The sequence below is a fragment of the Arvicanthis niloticus genome, chromosome 1 (assembly GCF_011762505.2).
Source record: "Arvicanthis niloticus isolate mArvNil1 chromosome 1, mArvNil1.pat.X, whole genome shotgun sequence".
In the NCBI taxonomy this organism is placed as follows: domain Eukaryota; kingdom Metazoa; phylum Chordata; class Mammalia; order Rodentia; family Muridae; genus Arvicanthis; species Arvicanthis niloticus.
The window spans coordinates 146,826,014-146,847,548 of record NC_047658.1 but is presented as its reverse complement, the minus strand read 5'-3'; the positions used below and the strand labels follow the sequence as shown (position 1 = coordinate 146,847,548).

The window sequence follows — 21,535 nt, the reverse complement described above, 5'->3', positions numbered from 1 at the left end:
TACAATGGGCTGGGCCCTTCCCTGACATTTATTAAGAAAATGCCATGTACCTGGATCTGATGGAGTCATTTTCTCGATTGAGGTTTCCTCCTTTCAGACTACTCTAGCTTGTGTCACGTTGACATAAAATTAGCCAGCACACAGACAAATAATAAATTAAAAACAAAACAAAACACCCTTTGACCCAAACCGAGATTAGCCTGTAGCAGGTTCAGGCACAGAATAGGAAAGAACACAGGGCACACAGTCGGTGCTTACTGAGGGCTGCTTTGGACCTGGCATGCTGCCACAGAGGTCCTCATCAGCTAACAGTCAGACAAGCTAGTGCTCCAGGAGTTCCTACAGCACTCAGATCACCTGGGTGGCTAGGGTTTGAACCATAGTCTGGCGGCTCCAGGACCTGTATTTGTGCTCTGCATAAATTGGGTAGGAGTTCAGGCGTGTTTGGGGAATGTTACAGTCTTAAGAGGCAAGAGGACTTTTTCTAGGACAACCCCTGCTTCATTCCCCATCCTCCCTCCTCCATCTCCATATCCTGCTGCCAGGTTTTGTGCCCAGGGTACCCCATGCCCCTTGTGAGCCAAGACGGAGATTTAATTGGGCCTCGATTCCAGTTTTATGCTGTGGATATACAAATTCTTTGATCAAGACAACAGCCAACCAGGTTCGGACCTCGTGGGAAGCTGGTGCTATTTTCATAAAAATAGGATTTTTCCTTTTACAGAAACGACTGGGAGCCTCCAGATAAGAAAGTGGATACGAGAAAATACCGAGCAGAGCCCAAAAGCATTTATGAATATCAGCCGGGCAAGTCTTCAGTCCTGACCAATGAGAAGATGGTAATGTGCATATGAAAGGTCTTTTGTGTCTCTTGTGTAGCTGGAGCATATTCTTCCCCCACTTGAGATAGGCTGGTTTTGTGTAGAACAATGAAGAGTTGAAATATTTTCACCCTTTGCATTTCTGCAGGTTTTCATAAGTTAGTCCCAAGTCTGCTTATAAAAAACTGGTTTTTTTTTTTTGTTTGTTTGTTTGTTTTTTTGTGGCTCTGTCGTTCCATTGGTGTGTGGTTTAACTCATTTTAATTTTCTACTAACAGCGACTGATCTCACTTATTTTTTTTTTTAAGGGAAAAAATGTACTACTTTGTCAAACTTATTGAGTAAAGGATTTTATTTTTGTAGGCAATTCTGGTTTGAAATGGGTGAATATTACAGAAATGACCAGTTTAGCATTAAAATCATTTAAAGATAAATAACCAATAGAATGTTTTAACTTGGGGTAAAACCCAGATTGTTAGATTTTTTTTATCTTTAGGTCTTCGGTCTTTGATTGGCAAAGTATTGAGAACTAACATAAAAATCAGTTTGGCTTATTGTCTTTTACACAAATTCACGTCTCTAGAAAAAAATGTGTGGAAATTCCAAGCTGCCATGGAAAAGTAGCCACTTCTGCCAAATAGGAAGACTTTACAAACTGATTAGTTTCATATATGCCAATCCTGTTTCCTTTCATTTACCCTTTATTCTTCATTAGAAGAAGCTGGCTCAAATTTTGGAAAGTGGTTAAACAGATTCTCTAAAGCCGCATCAGCGCCAGAGCCCTCTGGCTGGATAGCAGGGTGGAGAAAAGTCTCCTTAAGAACGGTTAGCCTGCCTTCTATGTGTTTTTAAGGGATAATTGATTTGACTTTTACTGAAATGAGATGTGATGTCTTTATAAGTGCTGAGTAATTTTAATTAGGAACAGGTCATCAGTTCACAGAAATGCCTTTAGAATTATCATTCTTTGAGTTTGCTGGGCGCCATGGGTATTGGAAGCAGAGAATGAAAGGCAAGCTGAATGACTTCCTTCTGTTTCCCGCTTCAGTGGGAGTTGTCTGCCTACAGGAAGTATCCCAGACATAATAAATGTGCATGGCAGTCTTCAACCCAAGGGTTCCTGGAAAGAAAGCCATACTCTTTAGCAATTAGCAAGTGATTTCAGGGATTCTGGAGACTCTTGGGTGCTTTTATTTAGGCAGTGGCCTTTCATAGATTGCCCTGGCCTTTTCTGAAGTCACACCCTTCTTAATGTCATTGTTTCCACTTCCTTCTCTTGGTCTTAGTTGTTTCACCTCTATGCAGAACTAGGAAAACGACATTATTTTGTTTCCTCCTTTGGTGGGATCACTGGGATTATTTTTTGTAAGTGCTGGGCAGTGTCCCTCAGTGCCTCATGATGACCATTTTTGGAGTGGTGGACACTGCCCACAAGAACAGCAGAACACCATCTGGTGTCTCAGTACAGGAGCTCCTCTGTAATGCTCCAGGCCTGAGTCCCACCCGTAGTGGCATGTGGGCACCTGTCCAGCAGTTTAATTCAGTGCCTTTCACCCCAGTTAGCTCCCTCCTTTTAAAGAGAAGTTGTCAATTTTAGAGAGGAGTTTCAGTTGAATCTTAATTTTTTTGACAGTGGCTGAATTGGTCCATTATGTTAGATCTTTTTTTAAATCCTGCTATTTTAATCACGTGAACAGAAAAGCTGCTCTGTGAATTTCAATGTGAGCCTTTCAGTATGAGCCTTGCCTTTTGGTATTATCTGGCTGGCTAGGATTTCAGCACTACCCCCATTCATATACTTTTTAGAGAGAGCTGAAGAATCATTTCATTATTAAACGTGTAAACGGGTGACAGATGTAAACTCTAAGTTAGATTTTTTTTTTTTTTTTTAGTTTTATTGGTCTCTTCATGAAGAACGAGAAACCCCACTTTTTCTTCCATTTGAGGTGCTCAAGCCTGCTTAATTCTGCCAATTCAAGGAATGGGCCCAGGCACAGCGTATTGATACCATCAGGAAGAATGTTAAATTATATCGGCTCTGGGGGCTCCTCTTGCCCTGGAGCCTGCTCACACTACCCAAACCCATAAAACACTATGACCTTCGGAATCCCAGGTGACTCTCATCCTTGAGGACCTGCTCACCTGTTTGGCATATTCATAAAGGTCTAAATACTCCTTGTTCCCTATCTGTATTCAACCTTTTCTCTCCGGCCTTGGACTTAGAGATTTATTGTTTGATCCCTGCTGTCAGGAATGTCTGTCTAGGTGTTACTCCTTTATACATTTTTTTTCCTTTGCTGAAATCTCCCATAGGACATGAGCTTCATTTAACTAATATATAGATATAGCTTTTTCATGCTGAGCCCCTGGGCTAGATGTTGGGGTTTATATTCCACAGGTGTGTGGTAGCTGGGATAGACATTGAGACAGTAATCACAGGCACAAAGTGAACATGGAAGTGTGAACAAGGGTTTTGCCCAGCTCTGCCTCTCCGGCCCTCTCAGTAGGAGAGTGAACGGGAATACAGTATAGTTTACAGAGTTCTGGACAAGTCATGGAAGGTCTGAGCTCTGGGTTCTGATCCTGCCTCTGCTGTGTGCCTTCAGGTAGTCATTAAACCTCCTTGAACCGCAAGGCTTTCGCTTGTGAGTAGAAATACTATCTGGCTCTCTAGCCTGGTGGAGGACCAGGTGATGTGGCCGGGGGAGTAATATGGGTGTAAGAACCATGAAAATTATAAAGCATGGTGTATGAGAACACACCATGTTCACATGAGCTACTTAATTGAAATTTGAAGCTGGTCTCTGGCTCCTGTTCAAGCACCAACGTCTTTGAGGAGGTGACACTTTCCTGGCAAGCCACTTACCCTTTCCGTGGATTTTATCAAGCTGGAAAAAGAGCAGCCCACAGCAGCAAAGACCAGAGCCTGGCACTGTGGAAGTGCCATGGCTATGGGAACAGGGCTCCCTCTTTGCTTCTAGTAGGGGTGTCTGTTCTTAGTCTGTCCCTTGATTGGATGCTGCTCAGTTACACCTAGCAAAGTACTATGGGTAATACCTTTTACCTTGATGTCTGGGCAGCTCAAAGAACTGAGGCTTTTTTATCTAAGTTATTTAGTGTAACCTTTTCTTTACTCAGCACTAGCCTTGGCAGCCAACTATCCTGCAAACAGCATTCAAGAGTTAATTCTTTCAAGGCTGTAAATATTGTAACTCTTGGGCAGCTTTCCAAAAGAGTTGATATGTTAGTACATTTTATTTAAAAAAAAAAAAAAAAAAAAAAAAAAAAAAACCCAAACCTATTCCCAGGGAATGGTTTATAAATAGTCTTTGTAAGAATAACAAATATGAAGTAGGCTTCATGAAAACACATCATTCTAGGTTGTAGAATTAGCCAGTGTCTAAGCCGTCATTCCCAAATGGCTTGGGGTTTGTGGCCCTTGTGCTGCTTTTCACCGAATAAAGGCAGATGCCAGGCTGGAGAGAATGCTCGGCTTGGTCAGGTGCTAAAGCACTGAGCTCAGTTCCCAGAAAAAGAGTAAAAGAAGCAGGCTTGGTGGTTGTGCTTACAGTCCCAGCCCTGGAGAGGGAGAACCAGGCAGATCCTTCGGACTTGCTGGCCAGCCAGCCTAGCCCATTTGGCAAGCCCTGAGTGACTGAAAGACCCTGGTTCAGAAAACAAGGTGGCTGACTGCTCAGGAACTTTCACTTAAAGTTTTCCTCTGATATAAACATACATGTGCATAGATATGTAAACACACTTGTACACACACACACACAGACACACACACACCAGACACTATTTCTGTCTAGATGGGCAGGCTTTTTCCTTCAGGATGGAAACTCTAGAGGAAGCTGATCTAGATGCAAGAGGACGGTATTCCCCTGTAATTTCAAATCATATTTCAGTTAAAGTCTCTGACAAGTGTCCATATCTTTTACCTTTAACAGCAGGAATCGACAAATGGCAGGTATCTCCAGGGAATTTGGAAGAAGGGCTGGGTAAAGTCACTCAGACAGTTTGCTGCTTGCAGAGAGATTTGAAAACTGTCTTAGTGGTGTTAGTACATCTGGGAAGGACTACTCTGGGGTGCAGAAGTGCTGAAGACCTGTAGGTGGGGCTGGTAGCAGGCTGTTCTGTGCCATCTACCTATGGCCATGAGGTAGCTAAGTTTCTTGTGTGACATTTTCAACCTCAGAAAAAACTGTACATTTTTGTATTTCAGGTTGTTATTAAAAAAATCACATCTCAATCTTTTGTAATTCTCAGAGTTATTAAGAACATATGAACTTAAGCAAACCCTGAACTCAAACAGTGAACCTATCTCCTCATATTAGAAAGCTTGATTTGATTTCTTATCATCCATTTTTAGTGTTTTCCAAAAGTAGGTAAAGTGCCAGAACTTTAACACATATCTGACGAAGTATTAAATTACAGGATCAAATTATCCGTCTTCGTGACTCATCTTAGTGTAACGGCAGTGAGGGATCTAACTCTGGAAGTTTTCTCCCCGTTCTGTTCTCCGTCCTGTCCAGCTTTTCTGTCACTTGTTTCCTCGATCCTTTAACATTTATTTGTGAGAACACAGAGTGTTTGCTGTCTGTACTCACCCCACGATGCTTGTTTACAATGGTTTCCCCTTGTGTCCTCTATTTTGACTGACATCATTTTCACTTTGCCGTGTATGACACATGGTATCTCACCTATTCATGTGCCATTAAAGATGCAGTATTAACCAGTTGGCTTTTATAAAGTGTCGATATCTGCATTTATTTTGAAAACCTTAGGGCAGCCTTGCAAATAAGTACTAAAACCGTCCTGGCCCATAAAAACCGTTTGCTTTATTCTGACATAGATACTGAATGTTTGGTGTGCTCACCAGTTGATGTGTTTACAGTTAATTTTTTTTTTTTTTTTTTTGGCAAGAGGAAATAAGGACTTTGTTTTCTCTGATTAAGTGCTGAAATGATTAAGAATACTGCTCTGCCCATATTTAGCTGTGTGGTGCTGGGTCGCAGTGTGGTCTGAGTCCTATATGTCTAGTCCATCTGCCTCTGCTTTTGGACTGAAAACAAATACTTCACGGCTCCCTACCTCAGTTTCCCTGTTTTTCTGGTGTCAGTAAAACTGGACAGTCCCTGCTGTTGAAGCAGGCACTGTGTAACCCAGAGCTGCTGCATCTCTACTGGCCTGTTCCTATGTAATCTTTTACATAATGTTATCCTTCTCTTTCTTTCATTCCCTGTCACCAACCCTTATAGAGTCGGGATATAAGCCCAGAAGAGATAGATTTAAAGAATGAACCTTGGTATAAATTCTTTTCGGAATTGGAGTTTGGGAAACCGGTAAGTGTAATAGCTTCAGTGGTTATACACCCTGTGAAATGATGCTGTTGGTGCCTTGGTGCTGCTGCTGCTACACAATCAGGTCTGTGTGAGGGAGTCAGTAGCGGGAGCAGCTGTGATAACTATCAATAGTCAGATTGTGGTATCTCACTACAGCCGGTAGGTTTTCCTCCATTCACCAAGAGGGGACAGTGAGCTCTGAGGTACACCTTCCTAGAACATCCAGAGTGTGACCAGGGCATTATTTGTCATAGGAACTCTCTCTGGCACCTCCAACAAGTATCACATACCTGGTGGGTGGTATTTTTTTTCTGCCACACAGTCACTACTTTCACCAGTCATTAAGGTATATGAAGACAGGTGGAGAAATGTGTCACTGGGAAGGGTGGGGTTACAGTGCCTCATGTCACTTTTTTTTTTTTTAAAAGCATGCATGCAAGGCACATGTCTGACTACGGAAAAAAAAAAAGACAAAAAAGGCCACCTACCTGTGCAGATATAACCCCAGTTCTGCCCAGTTAAAGACATCTTTTAGGGATGCCTTTTTTTTTTTTTTTTTTTTTCTGAGTTGGGCTAGTATTGTTTGGAAGGGAGGGTAGAACTCGAGAAAATTTAGTGTTCAGCAGCTTCCTTGAGGTATTTCTGAATTTTCTTTGGTGGGTGGAGTGGTTGTTTAGTCCTATGCCCAGACAAGTTTCAAACAGGACAATCTAAACTAGTCCCTCCACTGGAGGTGATACACTTTAAATCTGTAGTTACTTTAGATTCTCATGGTGATAGACTTGAAAACTGTAGTTACTTTGAATTCCCAACTATAACTGCAAAAGAAAATTATAGATGGAAGAATTATACCTAGAAAAATAAACATTAGACGTGAGTATGAGACTCTAACCATTGGTTTGAGCATTGGATGGTGGTTTTATCGGCAGATAGGAACTGATTTTATAGTTCATTGAAATGTTAAGTTCCATGCTGTGTAGTTTTTATTAAGATGAAGACAGGCAATTCAGAATGGCACTTTGGAATTGCTGGTTTGGCTTAACGATGCTGAGCTTGAAAGTTAGGAGTGCCCAGCTGCCAGCATTCTGTGTGTAGAACAGGTATCCTCCTTTCTGGGCCCTCCTGGATGCAATCATTGCGCCTCTTCCCTTTAATCTGTTGTTGATGAGCGCCACCTAGGGGCAGTGGAGAGAATGTGCCTAGCCCAACTACACTAGTCTCTTCCCCCCCCCCCCAGAGCACAATGCACAACTCGTTTCTTCTCTTTTCTCTCTCCCCTTTTTTACTGTTCACTATTTAGACAACAAATTTAATATACAATCTTTCCACATGCAATAAACTGAACAGTTTCCTAATCCTTTTCCTTAAGACCTGCTCAATTATTGGACACGTATTTATACGTGGTCTCCTCTGAAGCACTGATTGCTGTGTGCAGCAGTGATAATGTATTGTCCTCATGGAAAGCAGGAGATACTCATCTTCAGGTCCTTTCTCAGGAATCCATGCCAGTGATTTTCGAAATCCATTTCAGGATCTGCAGATTGCTAGCTATCCCCTCGTCTATTAAGTAACTAAACCAGTTTAATCTCAAATACTAAGTTTTTGCAAAAGTTACGGAACCTTCCTTCCTAGTTTATTACTAGTGATAGATTTTCATAAATCTGTCATTGCAAACAAGTTTCGTTGATATTAGGCAATACTTCAGAGTCCCAGCCTTTAGTAAACAGGTCCTGAGAATAATTTGGTAAATTAAGAGATTAGCCAAAAAGTGTAACTCACCTATGTAAACATGGAAGACACAGACCATGTGTCAAATAATTCTTTCTCTTGGGGATTCCTTTTTGCATAGCCTTATCTTTTGAAGATTTGTCAAAAGAACAGGGGCCACTTCTCCAGGAACCTCAGTGGAAGAACCTTTACATATGGCCTGAGACATCTCCAGGGTGGGCTTGTTATTAAGTTGAATCAACAGAATTTAGGGAGGAGGTGGGAGTGTGAGGTTCCCTTCTCTCCTATTCTAATTACAATGGGCCAAAGAGTGCACTGCTGTGGCAAAGCCGTAAGCTGTGGCAGATGGTTTGGAAGATGCGTTAGCCATTCAGGAGTCTGCCAATCACACACGACACAGGTTGTCATCGATACTTTGTTTCTGTTGTTCTTACTTTAATTTAGAGCTCTGACTCCTAGTAACACCCCTAGAATGTTGGTACTAACAGCTGCTGAGCTCCTTTTTCTCGCTGAGCCTCCCCTTATGAAGCTCAAAAAGAACAGAAAATTTGCAACAAGATCCTGATCGGTGACCTCAGTAAGTCACCATGAAATAACAATAAGTTAAGGCATCAGGGACCATCGGGGGGTGGGGTGATTATTTGAAGCAAATTTAATTTGTAGACACTCGCTTATGGAATTTTGTGACAAAGTAAGAAAGGTGTGGGGATAACACATGTTAAAAAGTCTGCTTCCCAGACAGCCATTGAGTGAATAAAGCACTAAAAATGAACGGTTGCTGCTCTATCGCTGACTTGGCAGAACACAGGCCTCCCATGCGTGGAAGACCTGCTGCTGCCATACAGCCAGAGTCAGTTTGCTTTTCTTTTGGAAAGGTAGTGCAGGGAACAAGAGGACCCACCTTTTACTCTTCCCTTCCTTCCAGTTTCTACAGAAACTGATTTGCTGTCTAGCCACAAGCTCAAGGCAGTGTTTCTCAATAATAATCCCTCGAATGCTTCTGTAGAGTTAAGGGATGTGAAACTTGCATGCAATCCGCCTGCAGCGCTTTCGATGATCTGTGTCTGGTCTCCCCGGAGGTCGTACTATGGTAGATCTCAAGTGTCTACAGGCACAGTCAGAGAGTTTACTCTGAGAGAGAGAAGTTGAGAGTTAGAAGTTTCTGGAAGTTTGCTTGGCTCTCACTCCACACACACCCTTGTTAAGCTCACAGCATTCTCCTGGCAGATTTTCAGCTCACTGATTGTCCGTGAAGGGGTAAAGCAAACATGGTGACCTCTGATCTGCTAGGGGTGGAGCATGCCTCTAGTGTTAGTGGCGTTACCTAACTCTACTTACATTGCGAAAGGCCAGTTTAGCAGAAAGTATGAAATAGTCACATGCACTATTTGAATTCCACTCTGAATGCCATTGAATCCTACAAACCAGAGGGTCACTTCTTAACGTTAGCCTCTATTGGCCAAACTTACAGATTTATGCATTTATTAACATGCAGTGGATTTTTTCTGTAGTAGGAAAGACTATTTCAAAAAATGTGAAAATCTCCAGGGTCAGTCTTTGTTTGAAGAGAACAAGAAAGAATTAGACTTTCTAATTTGTTTAAATTCGTTATTGGTGTGTTTTCCCTTTTTAATTTAAAATTTACTATTGAGGATTTATTGATTCACTCTTGAAATATATACGTCCTAGCTAGTGATTTCAGGTCCCCCTGGGGCAGACAGCTTTGTGTCCCCAGCCAGGATCACAGTCCTTTGCTTTGAGTTCACCTTTCTGTGTTGGTCCGGTTCCTGGCGTGCCCCTCTTTGTTTGAGCCCCCATGTTTGTCTTTATGTCTTTATGCTCATTTCTTCATTTCCTCCTCTGCTTCCCGTCAGCCTCCCAAAAAGATATGGGACTATACTCCTGGAGACTGCTCTATCCTTCCTAGAGAGGATAGAAAGGTAATTCTGTGCCTTCTCCTCGGACTGTGCGCTACATCTCTAGCTTTGGGTGCCGTGAGTGTGTTGTGGGTTTGTGTTCTTTTCTTAAATCTTTTTTTTTTTTTTTTCTAAACTTAGTAACTTGTTTGGCCTGGTGATAAAACTATTTAATAAAGTCCGTGAGACATGTACTAATGTTTAGAGGTTTGTTTGTTTTGCTTTAAAACAACTCTTGTCACAGTCACTATACTCTGACACAGAGGAAGCAGACCTTTCCTCGCAGGTAGGTTTTTGTGGCATTTGTAGTTCTCATTAGACGTAGAATAGATGTCTGAAGCTCTGTTACTCAGGATTTCCTTGAACCTGCCTAATGTTGCTCTTTCTGTGTTCACGTCTTTAAACTAATTTCTAGTGAGCCCTTGTGATTGAGTCAGGCCACCATGACCCTATTAAAATATGACACTAAAAACAAATTCATTTTTCAAACTTAACCCTCCATTCCTTCTTCTTTTCTCTAGACTAAAACATTCTTTCTCATCTTTTCTTTCTTGAACCAGACTAATCTAGAAAAAGATCTCAGCTTCTGCCAAGCAGAGTTAGAGGCAGATTTAGAGAAAGTGGAGACGGTTAATAAATCACCCAGTGCAAACTCGCCACAGGTATTTCCAGTTTTTCTCTTGCTGTCAGTTCCTTCTCATGCTGTGCTTTGTTTTCTTCTTTGTTCTTTGGTTTTTATGTTGTGGAGATGACAGGGTGATGCTGCTAGCACTAAGATGCACGGCTTTCCATTTATACACACATATACCACACACCCCCACACACCCACCACCGGGTCATTTTTTTGTTTGGAACCCTTTGGAACTTGCCATATTCCTTAAAGTGTCTTTCAAATACACACAGGATGGTTGATGATTTGAATTCTCCCCTACCCACAGTGTCCCATATATATATATATATTTTTTTTTTGATGACCTTTTAAAACTTCTTTCCTTTGCCTTCTTTGAGAAGAAGTGCTATTTGGGGAGCCGGTTTTTCTTTTCTTTTTTTTTTTTTCCGCCCTGGGAGATGCCAGCCTCAGAGGTCATTTTGACATAGACACAGCAGTAGTAACTGGGCTAAGCATTGTCAGAGCAATGGCATTTGTCATCTTAAAGGTCAGCAAGTTCACAACAGAAAACACTCTAGATATCAAACAGCCTGGATACGAGCATTTGAAACTGGGCCTGTGTTAAAATGTATGTGGTTAAAAGGTAGGAAGGGGAAAGGGAGAGCCAGTCCAAGGTAAACAGGCTTCTAGGAGAAGCTGAATGTTTGCTGAAGTGTGCTTTGGGTTCCCTGACAAAACTGAAGAGATTCTAATGAGAAAAGAATGACTTTATGTGGACATTGCTATAGTGGCCAGGAAGGGCCACAAACTGTGGGAGGCCGTGTGTACTTGATAATGGATCTGTGCTAGATGCAAACAGTATTGAGACTACTGGTGCAAGGTTAGAGACCCAAGCCCAGGAAAGGGCAGAGAAAGCAGGGTCTTATGGTGCCTCCTGCGGCTCTGGGATAAAAGACTGGGAAGTCATTGAGCTGTGCTAGTCATGGCTGCCTCCTTGATACATAGAACTTCAAAAGGATGAAGAAGACAGCAGTGGGTAGGCCCTTCTCCCTCAGAACTAAAAAGAGATAAAGAGGTAAATTGTCATACATCCAGGTGATTGGGGTGGAGGAAGGTGGAGTGGGATGCTGGGTTTCTAACCAGGGTGAGAGTGTACTGAGACCTAGTATAACCACTGTAGGATTGAAGATTCAAGGAAGAAACTACCCCAGCCTATTCTGGAATACGAGTCATGGCTGTGGATCTGTCCTAATAACAATGGCCTGGCCGACATGCTGGTGAGACGTGTTGTAACAGGCTGGCCAAAATGAATCAAGAGATGCTTTCATGGTAGACAAACATCTGCAGCTCATGCAGAGATGGGGGCTCAGCCAGAGCTGACAGCTCCGTACTTCAGTTAGAGCCCCAACCCCTGCCAGGGGCGCCATGGTGCAAGGAAGTCCATTCTCTTTGGTTGTTAGTGAAGCATGCTCACAGTAGTTACACACACACACACACACACACACACACACACACACACACACACCTCTGAGACTGCCTTCAGGATGCGACTGTCGAGTCCATATCTATTTTGAGGCACTAGGGAAACATAGAAGGTACATGTTCAAATGGATAGGACAGATCAGCTCCACTAGAAATCTTGGGTGGAAATGGTGGGATGGGGCACTGCGTAGTTTAAGACCATGGCGGGAGTCCACACTGTAGAAGCACCAACAAAGGGGGGCGGGGAGGAGAGGCTGCCCGGTGAGTTTCAGTGGGGTAGCTTAAGTACTTGGTGTAAGAAATGAGAGATGAGCTGGGGGAAGGAAAAGCTGTGACCTTAGGGTTTGGAGTAGACAGCCAGACGGTTAAGGATATTAGTAATGTTGAAGGAAGCTAGAGAGGGACTCACTGTAGAGGTAAAATCATGGAGTTGGTTTCAGGTATTTGGCTCCATGGATCGGGTAGGGATGTTGAGAAGGCAATAGAGACCATAAGACTAGATCTTAGGAAGCAGGCAAGTGCTTTAAAATAAATCTCAGAGTTGCCTCCAGGGAGGTGATTGTGGGGGAGTCAGTGAAGACGTGGTAGCAAATCAAGGACTGAGAGAGGTAGGGACCAATAGTTGTCCATCCACTAGGATGCTGGATGGCATTAACAAGACACGAGGAAGCACAGGAAGGACAGTTCAGAGATGGAGGAATGCATGATGGAGCAAGAGGAGAAAGGCAGAATAACCCAGCTGCTTCAGGAGATCTGAAGAAAGAGATTTGGGGGATGTCAGGGTGCCTCGGTGAGTGACACTGCTTGCTGTATAACTGTGACCACCGCAGTCCCATCCCTGGAACCAGATGGAGTAGCTGGAAAGAGAAATGACAAAGCTGTCCTCTGGCCTCCACACGACACCACGACACACATACTTTACCTCACACCGTGAATATATAGTTTAAAAAGATAAAATCCTAGGGCAGATCCATGGAATGGGTTATAGAAATTCATACTGACCTTGGTTTCTGGGCATTAGAGTTTGTGAAAAGGAATCAGCAAATCCTGCAGGGATGTGGCATTATTGAGGACCCATAGGAAAAGGGGAAGGAGAAGACAGGGAGGGATGCTGAGGACCCCAGAAGGAGTTTTCAGTGATGGAGATGCCGGCAAGCTCTTCAATAGTAGAATCCCAGAATGGGGGAATGCCACAAGGTAGGAGCCTCATGACGGGAGGTGGGCCACAGGATGCTGAGAGGAATGAGCGGAGCCTGTCTAAGAAGTAATGGCTTTGGACCAAAAGGAAGGCACCCCTCATCCTGAGATAGCAGGGCCTCTTAGGAGATGGACCCAGAATGTTGGAGCTGGGTATTTCTGCAAGCCGCAGGCTGAGTGAGGAGCCACCAGTGAAGCCACCTCCCCTCCCTGTCACCTCCTCTTCCCTAATCCAACAGCCTCCTCCTCCATTTTCCGTTTCTTTCTTTTTCCTAAATGTCTCTCCTCCAGGTAGTTTGTTCTCCTTCAGTGGTTACTAGTAGAGATGATAGTCATTATCAAATAGGAATATCTGTAAAAGTTAACTACTACACTGATTTATTTCACACAAATACACTGAACCCTTGACAATTTTTTCCTCCACTACAAAAGCACCTCTGAATTGTGTGATTATATTGCTTCTGATCTCTAGTAGCCCTGGGTTGATTTTTCCTTTTGTTAGTAGCCTGTCATTTCAGGAAGCATCTCCCAACCTGTACTGACAGTGTGGTTAGTGCATTTTGTGAAATTGTGTCTCATTTTACATTTCTCAGTGCATAGGCATAAATGAATTATGTAAATATGGTGTGGTCATCTTAAAATGCTTTTTAGAATTCAGTCTCTCCCTAGTATTGCGTGCTGCTCTTGGATGTGGCGTTTGTGGTACATGAAAGGAGTTACAATGGCCTTAGCAGAGCATCTGAGGATTGGGCAAGATAGGTGACCGGGCTTCTGCTCCCTGGGGTTGCAGATGAGGATAAGTGTGAGCTGAAGTCCACCTCCAGGCTCCCGATGCTTGTGGCTGAATCTTATGTGAGGCAAAATATGAGAGCCTAGGGCCCATAAATCTTTCCTAGCCCCAAAGTCTTTGTGTCCAAGACTCTTGTCCCCCAAAGGCATTTTCTACATGACCAAACTGAAGTGGCCTGTCTTCTTCCTCTTGCTTTGCAACCTGTGAATTAACATCAATCTTTGTATTATTTTTTTTCTTTTTACATTGTTCTTTCTTTTTGACTTTTACAGAGCTCAGCAGTCAGCCCGACTCCAGACATTACATCAGAGCCTCCTGGATAGTAAGTAGTCACTCCTATGTTATCATGGCTCAACCCATCAAGGGCTAGACAAGAGTGAGAACAGCTGGTGGTTTGGACCCTGGTCTGTATCTGTCTTGTGATGTCCCCTGGTAGGCAGTAAAGGCTTTGGCCCTGGGGAGGGATCATGGCAGTGGGCTGTCACATGGTTTGGACTTTGTCTTCCAGTAGTTTGATGGTATTATGGTTTTCAAATCACTTTTCTTTGGTTCTCTTCTTTTTCTACAAATTAATTTTACAGAGATTTGTGTTACGTTTGATAGCTTTACCCCAGGTTGATGTCTTCATCTTTGTAATGTGAAGTTATTTGTCTGCATTTATTGTAATTTTCTGTTCTGTGCACATGGATGTGTGAGTATATGTCTGTGAGTTGTAGTTATGCCTATGGAAGTCAGAGCACAAGCTCTGGGAGTTTTCTTCTCATCGGGAACCCTGGGAATCTGTCGGATCTGTCGGCTCAGAAGGTTTGCACAGTGGCTGCTTCTGTTTGCTTAGCCATCTTATTGGATCAAACTTTCCCTCAGTGGATCCCTGGGGGAAGGGACTGGAGCTAGGATGTACCAGATCTAGAATAAAGATACAGGGGCAGATAGCCAGTCCTGCCATGAAGGATATAGGGCCTAGATTTTCACGTGAACATAGATTTTCTTTTTATTCTGCCAATTCTTAGGAATTTGGCTGCACAATGCCCCATTCACTTCTTTGTGGAGTAACTGATACTAGGAGCACAGAGATGAGTTTATTTTCTCTGACAGTGAATTAAAAGGCAAGAAGTGGAAAAAGATGGAAATCTTGGGTATCCTAGCAGAACTACCATATGATACCTTGGAAATTAGGGTCCCTTCTTGGTTCATTAATTTCATTAATAAAAGAGTTTAAGAATGGATATACCTATAGAAGTTCGAGGGGGCTGGAGGGATGGCTCAGTGGTTAAGAGCATTAACTGCTTTTCCAGAGGTCCTGAGTTCAATTCTCAGCAACTGCATGGCGGCTCACAACCATCTGTAATGGGATCTGATGCCCTCTTCTGGTGTGTCTGAAGACAGCTACAGTGTATTCATATAAATAAAAGAAATCTTTAAAACCAAAACCAAACAAATAAAAACCTATAGAAGTTTGAGGACTGCTTTTTAGAACATAAAAGGAGAACCAGGGCCAGGCAGGCTGTCAGTCTGTAGCTGCCTGGAAGGAGGAGGAGGGAGAAGGAATAAAGGCTATGCTGCTTGAGAGAGGCAGTCACAGGTCAGCCCCGGCAGCAGGCAGCCTGCGGCCAGCACAGGAGCTTTTGAAAAGGGAGGAAATTAGGGAGTTTAAGTTAGTTAGGGAGTGTAAAAGCATAAGTTCTGACCAGCAGCTAAAAAAAAATACAGAAAAGAAGGAAAAAAAAATCCCTGCCTGTTTTGCCTCAGGGTTGCTTCATGTTAACCATTGCTCCCTGGCTTTCCCTCTGACTCTTCATCCCTTCTCCCAGAACTGCTCAGAGAAGTCTGCCTTACTGCCTGAGTGGCCAACTCAGCAAATTCCTTAGATTTGCCAGCGCTCCTTATCACGATAGGAATTTTGGTACGGTCCCTTGACTGTTCTGGGGATCCTCTCACCTCCACAAAATGAGTAGAGTAAATGAAAGACAAAGTGGCAGAGGAATGAAGTATGTGTAAGGGGGTTAAAAGTGTTTGGGAGAGTAAATCATAACTGTGGTGATCCACTGGGGTTAAGAACACATCTCAAATGACATACTTTTAAGTTTATTGAGCACTTACTGTGTACCAGGTCCTCTTCACATTGTTTTCCTCTGAGCATCCCGGGTGCAGATATAACCGTCAGCCCCAGTGTACACGTGAGGAAATGGACACACTAGCACAGCGTTCTGCCCACAGTCCCATAGCTGATGTGTGAGTGCTCTACCCAGAGTTGGAGCAGTGCCACTCTGGGTCAGGTGCCAGTAGTAGCACCTCATCTAAACTATACAGATTCAAACTTAGTAATAATGTAGCCGAAAGTGTAATAAAGCCAATTTTGAGCTGTTGGATACAATGTAAGCCAGTCTTTGCGGTACTAGCATTTTGAGTCACTGTCACAGTGTATGTCTGGTTGAATGTTTTATTCTCCAGCTGTCTCTAGACCTTTAAGTTTGTAATTTTCATCTAACCACCATTTATCATTTCTGCACATTAAAGCTGTTTTCACCTAACCGAAAGAGCTTTACTCTGTTCGGCCAGCAGGTGGCACTCAAGGAAAAGCTGCTCTTTCTGAACCCACAGAGAACAGCTTCCTTGGTCTGAGAACAAAACACAACCTGAAGAACTATATAAAACACCAGAGATTCCCCAGCCCTGTAAAAATAGACCATAAGCCTGTGTGCATAGGCGTTTGGATTTAGGGTCCTTTATTCCTCCAGCTTACCGGGCACCAGGCTTAGGAAGATTAACCAGCAAGCTGCTGGATTCATTGTAGAATGTGAAGCGGATTTGTTAGTGGTAACTTGAATCCAGTGTGGCATACGTGATGCTGAGATCCAGAAGCGGGCAGGCTCCTCTCACTGACTGGAGGAAGAGAGATCAAGGAAGGCTTTATAGAGAAAAAAGAACAAAAAAGAAAAACCGAGTAACAGAAACATTATAACTTTTTTAAAGAAATGAATTTTTTGTGTAAGATGGAACCTCTAGAAAACTGTATAGACTCCCCGCCCACAAAGCTACATTCATGACAAATGCCTGCTTTTCTCGAAAAGTAATCCATTGATTTTGACCAGGAAAGATTTAAGATTTTTTAAAAATTATATATATGTGTGTGTGTGTGTGTATCTGTGTGAGAGGATGTGTATGAGAATTCAGTGTCCTTGGTGATGAGAAGTGGGGTTGCATCCCCCGGAGCTGGAGTTACAGGCAGTTGTGAGCTTCCTGAAGTACTGGAAGCTGAACTCAGGTCTTCAGCAAGGCTGGGCATATGCTCTTAACTGCTAAGCCATCTCTCCTGGGCTAGAAACTTTGGTCAGTTATGTCCCTTGTTTAATCTTTCTACCTATGAGACTGATTGACACATAGAAGGTGCTCAGTAAAAACCTGTCTAGCAAATCTCCACATGCTGGATTGCCGTGTGTCTTTTTTAGATAGGATAGCAGGGTGATTGCAGGGAGTTGGGGCTAGACGCTGGGAGGGGTCACATGTTACAGGACTTTAGGTAAGTGGTAGGGAAGCGACAAGACAACCAGGGAGTCTCGCCACTAGTGTAAATGTTACAAACGAAGGAATCGGAATCATCTTATTTTCAAGCTTTTAAAAAAAACTCAAGCAAGAGTGCATCTTAGCATGTGAGTTCTTTGTTGGAATCTGGTTTTTCAGTACCCTGTCCACTGCCCCCAGACCTCTGTTAGCACACATGGAAGGCACCCTGTCCACTGCCCCCAGACCTCTGTTAGCACACATGGAAGGCACCCTGTCCACTGCCCCCAGACCTCTGTTAGCACACATGGAAGGCACCCTGTCCACTGCCCCCAGACCTCTGTTAGCACACATGGAAGGTACCCTGTCCACTGCCCCCAGACCTCTGTTAGCACACATGGAAGGTACCCTGTCCACTGCCCCCAGACCTCTGTTAGCACACATGGAAGGTACCCTGTCCACTGCCCCCAGACCTCTGTTAGCACACATGGAAGGCACCCTGTCCACTGCCCCCAGACCTCTGTTAGCACACATGGAAGGTACCCTGTCCACTGCCCCCAGACTTCTGTTAGCACATGGAAGTAACTGACTCAAAGTGATCTCTCACTTTATCCTTCCAGTGAGTGTGGTTTTGTTGAAACCTCTTAAAACCCGTTGGCCAGCTCTGCTTCTCACAGAGGCTCAGTTCTCTGCCCTGTGTCCCAGCTCAGTCTGACCCAGATCTGACTCAACACAAGCTTCTCAGAGCTGAGCTTCCAAACTTGACGGTTTTGTTTTAATGTCAGTGGCTGCTAATTCTGGTTGTATCTCCATCATTTAGCCAAGGAGCCGGTGTGACTTCTCTCAGTTCTGATCTTTTTAGATTTAGCAAAGTCCTAGGAACTCTGTGCCCTTAAAGCAGTCTCCACTCTGGTCCTCAGTTTCCTCTTTGGAGCAATGGAACAAATGAGCCATCCTAAGGGGAGCTGTTGGAGACAGTATCTTTAAAAACATGTGTTGACACTCTCAGATACTGCTCTTAAATAAGGTGCCTCAGTGTACCTCAAGCATTTGGGGAAAACATTCTTTTGTCAGCTTTGGTATCACTAAGAAAACATTTGGCTGTAGCAACTGCATTCCCAGGTTTCCTGAGTGCTGGCTTGTGGCTCTGTGGGAAGCAGGAAGAAAGGGGTGGGACACAGATCAGGCAGCCTGGGTGGGGGAGTGCTGAGGGCTGCTGAGGTAGGTGAGGCCAGGCAGCTGTAAGAGACTAAAGGTGGGCTGAAGCTCTGACTGAGGCTGAAGGGATTCAGAACACACAGGCGGCAGGTGGAAGTCGTCCAAGTTACCCACCAACACCAAGGGCCAGCCTCACACCCAAGTCCTCAGTCCCCTTAGCTGGGGGCCAACAAAGACAAAGGACAGTTACATGTGGATAGCCTTGCAGTTGGGGGTTGTACAAAAGGGAGAAATGGGGTGTTACACTGACCTTTAATTAGGAAACCCAAAGTTTAACAGCCAGTTTAGAGGAATGTGCACCTTTTTGAAAGTGGTACTTATAGAACCACCTTCTGGGTTCACCATTTTTAATGGGAGCTGGTTTGTTTTTTTTGTTTTTTTTTTTTTTTTTAATCAGAATCTTGGGGTGAAAGGGTGGAGTGTTTATGAGCATGCACTGTGGCCCAAAAGCCTCAAGCCTGACTCCTGAGCCTAGCTAGGAAAGCCAAGTCCTTTTCTCTGGAGGTATGAATGGTCCCTCCAGGCACACTGTGGTCAGGTTTCAGATCAGGAAATGAGTGGTGCTACACTGATTTTTTTTTTAACTGGGAAACCCAGAGTTTAAAAGCCAATTTAGATGAACTTCCCATATATAATATATATGTGTATGTGTGTGTATATGTGTATATATATGTGTGTGTGTGTGCACGTGTGCGTGCCATAAATGAGGTACACTGAGGCACTTTATTTAAGAGCAGTATCCGTGAGCGTCAACACATGTTTTTAAAGACACTGTCTCCAACAGCTCCCCTAAGGATGAGTCATGTGTTTCATTGCTCCAAAGAGGAAACTGAGGACCAGAGTGGAGACTGCCTTTGTTTAAAGGCGCAGAGTCCCTAGGACTCTGCTAAATCTAAAAAGAATGAATAGGAGTCAGGATCTCTAAATGAACTTTTTTTTTAAAAAGGAATTTCTAAATTCATGGTTTTACATATTGAGACATATCATTAATCAGCCCACATGCCAACTTTTACCTTTAGAAAATGTAGCCTTTTATTCGGTAGGAACATTCACTGGGTGTCCTCCTGGGTGGTCTAGTCCATGGGCTCTTAGAAATAGGTCAGTCCAGCCTGATTCTCTGAGTTTTCACCAACAGGTGAACCCAGAAGGCTGCTTGGCACTTCCTTTGTTTGCATGTTTCTCAGCCTTGAGATGTGGTTTTCTCATCCTTTAGGTTCCAGTGACTTTTTTTTTTTTTTTTTTTTTTTTTCTGTTTCGGCTGAGAAAGGAAAATATCTTTCATCCATGCTATATAGAGTAAGAGGGAACTGTAGCCTCAGGGTGGTCCCCTGAAATAATTCTTGCAGAGCCCTTAGCCTGTGGTGAGCATGGGGTAGTGCTAGTGAGTGGTGGCAGCTCTGAGGGCTGTTACTAGTGCTGGGGGCACTTATTGACTAAACAGTGGAGATAGATAACATTGTGTCTTGGTGGAGCGTCCTTTCTTCCTTGATTCCCGGGTTCTGGAACTTGCTCCTGGAGTGGAGTCCTGACAGATGACATTTGGTGGTCTCTGTCGTGAAACTTAAATACCCTTGACTCCTGCACCATGTGAACCATTACCTCACTGGCCAAAGGAAGTGCCAAGCAGCCCTCTGTATTCCAAGACACCATCAGAGAATATGATCTACATGGCATCTAGTAGTGTAACTAGGGTTCTGGCTCTGCAATCTGCTGATCCTGCCTTCTTTGACAGGCTATCTAATCTGTCAGTGCTTTATTTTCTTATCTGAAAACTGACAGAGGTAAGTGAGTGTGCATGTGTGTGTGTGTTAGAGAGAATGACCAACAAGCACTTAGCACAATGCCTTTTATCATAAGGATTTTTTCCATTGTTGTCTGTAATTATGGGAACTCAGAGGCTGAGGTTTTATACAAAACAAAGGGCTGGGTTTGTGGAATAGGAAAATGTCTACCAGTGTGTAGACAGGAAGACAGATGGATATATGTGTGATATGAAAGTACCATTCAGTGTTCCCTGGAGAACCTAGGTGTGGCTGGTGTGAGTGGCCACTCTTGCCAGTCTTTAAACTTTCCTATGTATTTGATGATACAGTAAGTACTGGGGGTAAATGGAGTCCGTGAGGTCATGGGTATTCAAAATTCAAATCTATGATAAAAACAATAAACTGATTTCATTAGGATCGAAAGTGTATAGCAAGGCTAGAGAGGTGGCTCATTGGTTAAGAGCACTGACTGTTCTTTCAGAGGTCCTGAGTTCAATTCCCAGCAACCACATGGTGGCTCATAACCATCTGTAATGGGATCCCATACCTTCTCTGGTGTGTCTGAAGACAGCTACAATGTACTCATATAAATGAAATAAATAAATGTATTTTTTTTTTTAAAAAAGGAAAAAAGAGAAAAGAAAGTGTATAGCAGAAGCCTGTATTCTTTTATGAGAAAGACATCTTGGGGAATGGGGAGGTATATGAAGTAGAGGGAGGGGGAGAATGGGACAGAATATGTGTCATGTTAATACTTCAGCAGGTTAGACCATAGAAAAGCATGCATGTTCACTAAGTAAATGAAAAGAATTTATAGTAACTTGGGAAATACCTAGATTTCAAAGAAGACAAAATAAATAGATGAAGGCCTAGAAAAATGGCTGAGTGATTAGGAGTTCTTACTGCTCTTGCAGAGGCCCCAGGCTGGTTTCTGGCAGTTCACAGCTGTCTGTAACTCTAGCTCCAGGGGATCCAGTACCCTCTTCTGACCTCTGTGGGCACCCATGTGGTACATATTCAAGCATGTTCAGGCACACACTCATACATGTAAAATAAAAATAAACAAACCTTTAAAAACTTAAATGAAACAGGAGATGGAGAGATGGCTCAGCAGTTAAAAACCCTTGTAGCCTCTGCAGAGGACCCAAGTTCAGTTCCCAGCAC

At 43.4% G+C, this 21,535-nt stretch overlaps 1 protein-coding gene across 50 annotated transcripts in view; it reads left to right on the top strand.

The window, feature by feature from the left end:
* Positions 1-21,535, top strand: part of Sorbs1 (sorbin and SH3 domain containing 1) — a 223,819-nt gene that overhangs the window by 163,404 nt on the left and 38,880 nt on the right. For 43 of the 50 annotated variants that reach the window (XM_076920874.1, XM_076920776.1, XM_076920646.1 and 40 more), the window contains 5 exons: positions 725-839; positions 6,083-6,166; positions 9,769-9,834; positions 10,371-10,472; positions 14,162-14,211. In XM_076920874.1, the coding sequence (XP_076776989.1) occupies positions 725-839; positions 6,083-6,166; positions 9,769-9,834; positions 10,371-10,472; positions 14,162-14,211 (417 nt within the window). The remainder of the gene's footprint in view (positions 1-724; positions 840-6,082; positions 6,167-9,768; positions 9,835-10,370; positions 10,473-14,161; positions 14,212-21,535) is intronic. The other 7 variants (XM_076920661.1, XM_076920803.1, XM_076920767.1 and 4 more) reach the window with 5 other exon arrangements.